This window comes from Malus domestica, chromosome 15 (assembly GCF_042453785.1).
Source record: "Malus domestica chromosome 15, GDT2T_hap1".
NCBI classification, from domain to species: Eukaryota; Viridiplantae; Streptophyta; class Magnoliopsida; order Rosales; family Rosaceae; genus Malus; species Malus domestica.
The window spans coordinates 44,176,973-44,187,126 of record NC_091675.1 but is presented as its reverse complement, the minus strand read 5'-3'; the positions used below and the strand labels follow the sequence as shown (position 1 = coordinate 44,187,126).

At 32.7% G+C, this 10,154-nt stretch overlaps 2 protein-coding genes across 2 annotated transcripts; both read right to left on the bottom strand.

The window, feature by feature from the left end:
- Positions 1 to 6,535: 6,535 nt before the first annotated feature.
- Positions 6,536 to 7,171, bottom strand: LOC139191955 (uncharacterized). Its single transcript, XM_070812991.1, has 2 exons — positions 6,889 to 7,171; positions 6,536 to 6,723 (listed from the first exon to the last, which is right to left on the bottom strand). The coding sequence occupies exons 1-2, from the start codon at positions 7,169 to 7,171 to the stop codon at positions 6,536 to 6,538; spliced, it is 471 nt and encodes a 156-aa protein (XP_070669092.1).
- A 122-nt stretch (positions 7,172 to 7,293) lies between these two features.
- LOC139191954 (uncharacterized) lies at positions 7,294 to 8,988 on the bottom strand. The gene is made up of 3 exons (XM_070812990.1): positions 7,836 to 8,988; positions 7,580 to 7,691; positions 7,294 to 7,423 (listed from the first exon to the last, which is right to left on the bottom strand). Exons 1-3 carry the CDS (start codon positions 8,986 to 8,988, stop codon positions 7,294 to 7,296), a joined length of 1,395 nt encoding a protein of 464 aa, XP_070669091.1.
- Positions 8,989 to 10,154: the final 1,166 nt, after the last annotated feature.

Here is a 10,154-nt window from a genome sequence, read left to right as displayed (position 1 = left end):
AGCCCGGGCGGGAATGTGACATGTGGCGTGTGGACGTGTGGATTGGATCAGTTTGGTTGGCAAATTCAAGTGTGGACTTGTGGACGTGTGGCTTTGATCTTGTTTGAAAAGTCAGCCATCTGGAAGATAGGCTTTAGCCTATGCCACAAATCAACCTCTCATTCTACGTGTGGATTTGATTAGTTTGGTTGACAGATTCAAGTGTGGATATGTGGCTTTTATTTTGTTTGAAAAGTCAGCCATATGCAAGATAGGCTTTAGCCCATGCCACATATTAGTCTCTTAATCCACGTGTGGATTGGATCAGTTTGGTTGACAGATTCTGACACGCCCCAAGGCCTGGCAATTCCTGACACGACTCGATAATCAGACCCGACACGACACGAAATTAACAGGTGTTCGTGTCGACACGATAACGAATCGGGTCGTTATCGGGTAACCTGATAAGCACCTGTTAAGATAACGGGTTGGTTCGGGTATACACGTGGTTAACACAATAAGCAAAATATTAATTTTATAATTTTATAACCCTAAAAAAATACTATAATAATTATATATATTAATTCAACAATTTTATACCCCTAAAAACTATAATAATTATAATTCAGAGATCGAATACGCCAAAAATCGTAAAAAACAAACATTCAGAAATCAAGAAGCGGGACAAAACTTTTCGAATGTTATAAACGAAAAATCACGATTTAACGTTTATTTTAACTCCGATTTAGATGATTTTTTACAGCTACACTCCTTGACCCTATATTAATACAATGATTGAATTTGATCTTCAATTTAAAATATTTACACAAGTGGATACCACAAAAACTTATGTCATGCTTAATGAAAGTATAAATAAACTCTAAGTGCTAGTGAATCTATCATTTTGATGGGATACGCATCCTACGAAACTAATTTCAACGATGCAACCGTCAAAATTGTTTGTATATGTTTCGAGATCATATACGCCAAAAATCGCAAAAAACAAACATTCAGAGATCAAGTAACGGGACAAAACGTTTTGACGGTTATAAACAAAAAATCACGATCTAACGGTTATTTTAACTCCGATTTTGATGATTTTTTATAGCTACACTCCTTGTCCCTATATGAATACAATTAAGGAATTCGATCTTCAATTTAAAATATTTATACAAGTGGATACCACAAAATCTTATGTAATACTTAATAAAAGAATAAATAAACTCTCAAGTGTTAGTGAATATATTGTTTTGATGAGATACATATTCTACAAAACTAATTTCAATGATCCAACTGTCAAACTTGTTTGTATACGCTTCGAGATCGCATACGCCAAAAATCATAAAAAACAAACATTCAGAGATTAAGTAACGAGACAAAACTTTTCGACGGTTATAAACGAAAAATCACGATTTAACGGTTATTTTAACTCCGATTTTGATGATTTTTTTACAGTTACACTCCTTGACCCTATATGAATACAATGATTAAATTTGATCTTCAATTTAAAATATTTACACAAGTGGATACCACAAAACTTATGTTATGCTTAATGAAAGTATAAATAAACTCTTAAATGTTAGTGAATCTATCATTTTGATGGGATACGCATCCTACAAAACTAATTTCAACGATCCAACCGTCAAACTTGTTTGTATATGCTTCGAGATCGCATACGCCAAAAATCGCAAAAAACAAACATTCAGAAATCAAGTAACGAGACAAAACTTTTCAACGGTTATAAACGAAAAATCACGATTTAACGGTTATTTTAACTCCGATTTTGATGATTTTTTACAATTACACTCATTGACCCTATATGAATACAATGAGTGAATTCGATCTTCAATTTAAAATATTTATACAAGTGGATACCACAAAATCTTATGTTAGACTTAATAAAAGGATAAATAAGCTCTTAAGTGTTAGTGAACATATCGTTTTGATGAAATATGTATTCTACAAAACTAATTTCAATGATCCAACCGTCAAACTTTTTTGTATATGCTTCGAGATCGCATACGCCAAAAATCGTAAAAAACAAACATTCAGAGATCAAGTAACGAGACAAAACTTTTCGAAGGCTATAAACGAAAAATCACGATTTAACAGTTATTTTAACTCCGATTTTGATGATTTTTTTTTGGGATATTTTGGATGCGGTTCCTAATCCTTAACATTCTTTGATTAAAACCTTAATAGTATTCGAAGTTTGATCAAGGCCCCTTGACTTTGTACACTTCATTATATTACTATTAATATTTATATTTTTATAGTTTTGACATTAATTGTTTGATATTTTATGAGATTTATAATCCTATAAATTTAAAATCCCTCATTATAATACTATTAGAAACGGTTACAATAAAAAAATTCAAATATTTTGATTGAATAAATGGATAAAAACTATATAAAAATAAGAAATAATAAATGGCAAAAGAATGTATCCATAGTGTTAAAACAATTGGTACATTTCACATATAACAAAGTGGTACATTAATAAAGAATAATGGGTACATTAGAAATAAATTAGAGTACAGATAAAAGATTAAAAATTATGAATACAAATGAATTTTTAAAAATATAGGCGCTAAAAGAAATTAATACATGGGTACAAAATAAAACTAAAAAGAAAATACTACAAATTTAAAAAAAAATGTTGCAAATTAAAAGTGGGTACAAACTAAAAATATATATGATACAAAGTTTAGGCATAAAACATAAATATACCATATGTAATTTTTCTATCATTGATTAAATATACAATATCACGTGACTGTATACACATGGGTACAAACACAAATAAAACTTTAAAAAATATGGGGACAAAAAAAAACCTAATATATGGGTCCAAATTAAAAATGAAAAGAAAATTGGTACAAATTAAAAAATATTTACAAATTAAAAATAGGTACAAACTAAAAATAAAAATATATGATAAAAAAATTTAGCCATAAATATAAATATACTAATTGTAACATTTTTAACATTAAAGGAATATATTTAAAAATAAAAATATTTTATTATTCAAATAATTAATGATGTTATTAATACCCAAGGACCTTGATCAAAAATTGAAAATGAATAGGATTTTAATCAATGGAGTAACAAAAAGAAGGATGTGAACCTAATTTTCCCTTTTTTTTTACAGCTACACTCCTCGACCCTATATGAATACAATGACTGAATTTGATCTTCAATTTAAAATATTTACACAAGTGGATACCACAAAAACTTATGTTATGTTTAATGAAAGTATAAACAAACTCTAAGTGTTAGTGAATCTATCATTTTAATGGGATACGCATCCTACGAAACTAATTTCAACGATCCAACCGTCAAAATTGTTTGTATATGCTTCGAGATCGCATACGCCAAAAATCGTAAAAAACAAACATTCAGAGATCAGGTAACGGGACAAAAATTTTCGACGGTTATAAACAAGAAATCACGATTGAATGGTTATTTTAACTCTGATTTTGATGATTTTTTACAGCTACACTCATTGACCCTATATGAATGCAATGAATGAATTCGATCTTCAATTTAAAATATTTACACAAGTGGATATCACAAAATCTTATGTTATACTTAATGAAAGGATAAATAAAACTCTATGTGTTAGTGAATCTATCGTTTTGATGAGATACGCATTCTATGAAACTAATTTCAATGATCCAACCATCAAACTTGTTTGTATATGCTTTGAGATCGCATAAAATTGCAAAAAGCAAACATTCAAAGATCAAGTAACAGAACAAAACTTTTCGACAATTGTCAACGCAAAATCATGATTTAACGGTTAATTTAACTCCGATTTTGATGATTTTTTTACAGCTACACTCCTTGACCCTATATAAATACAATGAATGAACTCGATCTTTAATTTAAAATATTTACACTAGTGGATACCACAAAATCTTATGTTATACTTAATGAAAGGCTTCACAACCTTGAAAACAAAAACTCTTTCATTTTGCATATCCTTGCACATTTAATATTTTGTAATAGACTAGTAGTGTTTGATTGTTTTTTTAATTAGGATCTTATTTTCAAGTGTAGATGTAGTACTAAAACGATAAATGTGTTTTAATATTTTGAAGTAATATTTAAGTGGCAATGTGTGGTATGTGCAAATTTAAGAAACAAAAATATTTTTCTTAACAGGTCGGGTCACTTTACCCGTTGGGTAAAGTGACCCTACCTGTTAAGGACCAGTTAAGATAACAGGTGTGACACGACACGACTCGTTAAGATAACAGGTGTTGCACGAAAACAACACGAACACGACAGACACAACCCGTTTGCCAGGCCTAATGAGAGGAGAGAATTAACATGGAATGGTCCGAACCCTCCAAAACCACATGACTAACTTTCGTCCGCGGAAATAAATTTAACCAACCTGAAGTCGCCACCCCTTTGTCCAACCATTGCTAAATCATGCCATCATCCCGTTTATTCCGCCATGTAAAAGGATTACCGTCAAACCCCAAATCCAATAGCTCATTATCAGCTAAAAACTCCCTGAAGTCCCTCATACTCGCCATTGACCGGTAATTACCCCCTCTTTTTCCTCGTCATCCACAATATCATTAAAGTCACCAATCACAACGCATGATCCATACGAACTACCAATCCTCCTACTAAGCTCCTGCCATTAACCTCTTCTCCGTTTATCACCCGTACTTGCATAGACAACTATCATCCTCCAATCCAAATGTAATGGATCACCGCCAAAACCCACCTCAATAAAGAAACTATTCCACACAACACTCGAAATATTCACTTCATCTTTCCAAAACACACATAAACCTCCACCAATACCCTTTGGCTCCACCAGTTGTGTATAATCCATCCTTAGTAACTTAAGTAAATACATGTAATGATCACTTTTATTCTTCGTCTCCAGTAAGAACACTACCCCGGGGTTACAAAGCCTCACCTGCTCAACCAAGGCATCCACTGTCAGGGACCCCTCAATTCCCTGACAGTTCCAACATAATGTTTTCATGGCGACCAAGGAGACCCCTCACAGGTGGTCTCCTCTTCTTCTACAATAAAAGGCCGCTTATGTCTGACACTACAAACTGCAAACCTCATCTTTTCCACTACCTCATCCACCTCCTCCAGTCTCCTCTTCCGCCTCCGACTTTCTTGACAAATAGTATGTACATACACATCAATTATTATCTTTTGTATGAAAATAGTGCTTTATACAAAAAAAATTATACGGTTTTTAATCCCGCAACATCGCATGGGTATCATTTGTTAGTATTCTACTAAAGATGATAGCGGAAATGCAAAAGATTCAATTGCATCTCCAGTTTTACATATTTGCATTGGAGATGCCCTTAAGCCTTCCACAGTTTGCCCAAAAAAAGTGCGTGTGATATTAATGTTTACAGTAGGCTAAAAAATTTGAGTGTGATACTAATCACGAGTTCAATATATTATACTTATGAGTGTGATACCCATATGTTATACGTATGTTATAGGTATGAAACTCAAGACAAAACTCAAACTACATATAGGTATGATTTCTATGTATTACACTCATTCAAACTACTGCAAAACAATAGTAGAACAACTTGATCAACTTCTTGGGCATCTAGAGCGCACATATTACCTCTTGTTCACCTTCTTCAACAATGTGTACGGCGTTTTTATGGGACATTAATACTTTCTTTAAAAAAAATGTAGAATTTACACTTTGAAACATATATGGTTGCCCAATGTCTGAACAAATTGTCATTGACGATTTTGGTACAAAACGTATGAATTTACAGTTTCACTCATACCTAGGCTTCTAAAACTTGGTCATACGTGATTTACACTCTTTTTTTTTTTTAATTATAAGCGATATTTTACACTAATATATACTAAGAGGAGGGAGAGAGTTTGAACCCAAAACACAGTAAGTGGAAGAAAAGGTCTTTAACCACCAAAACAATCTACACTTGCAATTTGCTATAAAGCGGCCTTGATACATCCCTAATCTATCAGTTAATGAACAAGTTTATTAATGCATTTCCAAATTTGTTTCGACTTAAATTTAATTTTCATAAATGTCAAACTTTTAGCCCGACAAATGTTGATGTTGGGTCATCCACTTTTCTCGCGTCAAGAGGAAAAAAATGGAAAAGAGAAGTTTGGATTGCCAGGCATATGGGTGTGGCCCTTGAATGGAATAAACAAGTAGATTGAGCTCAAAGAAACTTCCCGTTTCTAGTCAAACCTAGAAAGTTTGATTGTCCAAGTTAAATAAAATTAAGTCGTAATTGGAAGTTAAAGTTATCAATAGCGGAGCCAGGAATTATTTGGTGGGTGGGCTAAACTAAAATTATTACTAGGAGATCAAATGGTTAAATTTTTTTGTTACTTACATAAAGTTACACAATGACAAACTTGAAAGCAATAATTTAAAGTAAGAAATTTAGAATAAAGCAAGTTTCAACTAGATTTAACAAAGAAAACATTTGAAGTTGCAACTTATAGTAGAAAGAAACATACATCATCAATCTTGTCATAACAACTTAACAAATAAAAGAAAAAGTACCTATTCAAGTTGTGCCCTTCGATCCTTAATGGAATTGAAATCCTTGGTTATTTCTTCTGAATCAATCTTTTCGGCAAGCTCTTTTTCAATGTACACAACCATTGAATCTGCTAGAAATTCACTTTCCATCTTGTTGTGACGTCTTGTTTTAATAAGATTCATTGCTGAAAAAGCTCGTTCAGTAGTTGCTGTAGAAACGAGAAGAGTTAATACAAGTCGAATTAACCTATCAATCAAATAGTACCTTTCGGACCTCTTTGTTTCAACAAATCCCCGACATAATTCCGAAGTAGTAGACATTTTTTGAAAGACAGGATGATGCGGTATGTCTGATTCATAGATTTTCAACTCACATCTCAACGTATGTAGCTCTTTTTCTGTGAAATCCATAGAATAAAATTTCTCTGCAAGCTTGCAAATGTGATCAATGTTGAACCCCTTAAAAGCTTCTCTTGGTTCTAAAGCTGAACTGAGAATAAGAAGTTCCATTGCCTCCTCACTAAACCTGCTATTTAGCTTTGCCAACTGAAAATCTATTGCATTATTGAAGATATCAATGTGATAATGATGCTCAAATGTAATATGATCTGTTTGCTGACAAGAATGGCCAGTTCCTACTTTGTATTGAGCATTCATATCGAGCATATCAAAGTCATGTTTTTTGCAGAATAAACTCACTTTATCAATAAAGGTAGCCCAACCATCCAATCGCAACTTCTGGAGGACATCTTTTGTAGTAGTGACTAGATTCATAGCATTCAGAATGTCTTGTGACTTATTTTCAGTTCACGATAAAGGATATCAGTGATTCCCATGATCTCCTGCAATAGATGCAAGATGAAAGTAAATTCAAAAGATCTGATTGCATTATAAGCACCAGTAGCTTCCCTACGCAAAGAGTTTGTAGCAGATCTATCATTCTTTATGTTCTCAAGTACTGTACAAGACGCGTCGTACATATGTATCAAGTCACACACTGAATCATAATGAGAACCCCAACGAGTAGCTCCAGGTCGATGTATAGTACCGATTTGATTAGCTCACCTTCCCATCTCAAGTTCACCAGCACCTACCAACTCTTCAATGTTCACTGTGTGTGCAACCTGCAGCTGAGTATGACACTTTGGAGAAGTAGTAATAACATTTACAATTAAACCTAATGTTGAAAAGAATAACCAGATAACAGCTACTTCTTTTGATGCTGCAACTAATGCCAATTGCAGTTGATAAGAAAAACAATGCACGTAATAAGCAGATGAACACTCTTTAATAAATAAAGATTGTAGCCCATTCCACTGACCTCGCATATTACTCGCACCATCGTAGCCTTGACCTCGTAACTTGTTTATAGGCAACTCATGGAAAGCAAATACTTTTTTTATCTCCCTGTGAAGTGTTGTTGCAGTAGTGTCTTCAACCCACACAATATCTAAAAACCGTTCTCGTAGAAAACCATCATTATCAACAAATCTTAAAATAATGGCCATTTGCTCTATATGAGCAATATCATGTGCTTCATCAACAAGAATACAAAAAACACCATCCCCGACTTCTTCACGAATTTTTCTTCGTACTATGTTGGCGAGAATGTTCAAAACCTCATTTTGGATCATGGGTGAGGAATATTTGGCATTTTTTGGTGCATTTTCTAAAACAACTGCAGCCACCTTATCATTAAACTTGGTTGTATGCTTTATCAATTCAATAAAATTCCCACGATTTTTCAAACCCATTGATTCATCATGTCCTCTAAAAGGACATGCTTGAAATGTAAGCCATCGAACACACTCAATTGTAGCCTTGAGTCGCAACCGATTCTTCAAAATTTCTTCTTTTGATTGTCGATTAATAACCTTGTCAACATGCTGAGATGGATTCATCAATTCCTCCACACGTGAAACACAAGTATTATGTAATGAAGATGGACCTCCAATATGAGAAAGAAATATACAATTCTTTCCGTCGTTAACTCTTTTCCAATTGTTAAACCCATCAACAGTCAATGTCGGACGACTTGCTGGACCAGTCCCAAAAAGAAAGCATGGGAAACAATATACTCTATCTGTTGTCGGAGAATATTCTAACCATGGAAATTGTGAAAACCAAGAATACTGAAATCGACAATATTGTGATCCAAACCGAGACCTAGGATACTCAAGAAATTTCGGTTGGTAAGGCCCAGCTTTGATATAAGCACATCGAACTTCATCTTGTTGATTAATAGAATGCTCATGTATTTGAATCTGTTTCCCCAGGTCTCGTTCCAATTCCAAAGAAGCATCATCAAAATTTTTTTCTTGAGGTTCAATTATATTAGATGTCTGGTGAGAATCATGAGGCTGCTCAATTGATATTGGTGCGTTATCATTAGATGCAGAAGGTATATCACTCTCTAATTTATCACCATCATCTCTTTTTTTGAAAAATGAATCAATAGTTCTTAATCTCTTCATTGAAGGTTAACCTAACAAATTGAACAACAATAATGCAAGTTTATATAATAAATTATATTTCTAAGAAATCTATTAGACTATCAGAAGAAAAAAATTAAACTTGAAATCGAAATTTTAAAGTACGAATTCTTAAAATTAAAGCAATAAACAAATAAAATCATCAAGACATAAGAATAAAGTGGTTAAAAACTTACCCGATAAGAAAAATCAATCAGTTTTCTCACTTGTAATGTATGCTTGGTTTCTGTGATTTTGTTTCTGTGAATTGCAATGTAGAGACGACACAGATGGGACGAAAGCTATTCTGAAAGTGACAGAAACCCTAAAAGTCGAAATATAATAATAAATTAGTACAACTCCTAGGAAACCTAAAATAATAAAATAATAAATGTACTTTTTAAAACCGGATGGCTATCCTAGAAAACCTGATCTAATCACTATACTACTCCCTAGGACCCTAGAAACTAATCAAATAAAATGACTTAATGGGACGTGTGTGTCAGTGTGCGTGTACAATTTAAAATTTAATAATAATAAATTTTGATATTGATTAAAGTAAATAATTTATTTAATATTTATTAACTCTTACTTTTTTTAAAAGTAGTCCTTTTGTTCAGAACTTTTACTTATTGGGTGGGCTTTAACAATTAAAAATAATAAAATAATCTAAATTATCAGTATTTTTAACTTTAAACAACTAAAACTCTCCCTATGCTAGAGCCCACCCTAGCCTTGTTAGTGGCTCCGCCGTTGAAAGTTACTAATTGTGATTATTTTAAGGTTGGGTTGAGATTGTGGTGCTTTTAAAAAAAAGCTTATTAAAAAAATTTGGAATACTTAATGTGTTTGGTAAAATAAATAAAAATGTTTTATTAATAAAACAGTTGTCAATGACAGTAGAAAAGCTTTGGAAAAGCAGAAATTTCTAAAAAAAGCACTTTGTTTTAAAGTATAGTAATCAGTGCCCATTTAACGAAAATTTCAAATGGCAAGTATACCCCTATGTGATAACTTGTCCCTAATTTTACGATTTTATTAATTTTAAGAGAGTGAATTGACAAAAATGCCCTAGAGACAAGATTGTTGACTTTCATTGACCATCATTTCATGACGTGTACGAGCTACTATTTTACCGTAATCTCAAAGTACTCAACGATACGAAAGCA

Excerpts from the sequence above, each read along its gene's own strand:
- LOC139191955 (XM_070812991.1), bottom strand. The coding sequence starts at position 7,171 with ATGAATGCTCAATACAAAGTAGGAACTGGCCATTCTTGTCAGCAAACA. Across the intron at positions 6,724-6,888 it reads AGAGCTACATACGTTGAGAT|CAACTACTGAACGAGCTTTT; the intron begins GTGAGTTGAAAA and ends TCGTTTCTACAG.
- LOC139191954 (XM_070812990.1), bottom strand. The coding sequence starts at position 8,988 with ATGAAGAGATTAAGAACTATTGATTCATTTTTCAAAAAAAGAGATGAT. Across the intron at positions 7,692-7,835 it reads TGGTGCGAGTAATATGCGAG|GTTTAATTGTAAATGTTATT; the intron begins GTCAGTGGAATG and ends TTTCAACATTAG. Across the intron at positions 7,424-7,579 it reads GGTGAACTTGAGATGGGAAG|GGAAGCTACTGGTGCTTATA; the intron begins GTGAGCTAATCA and ends CTCTTTGCGTAG.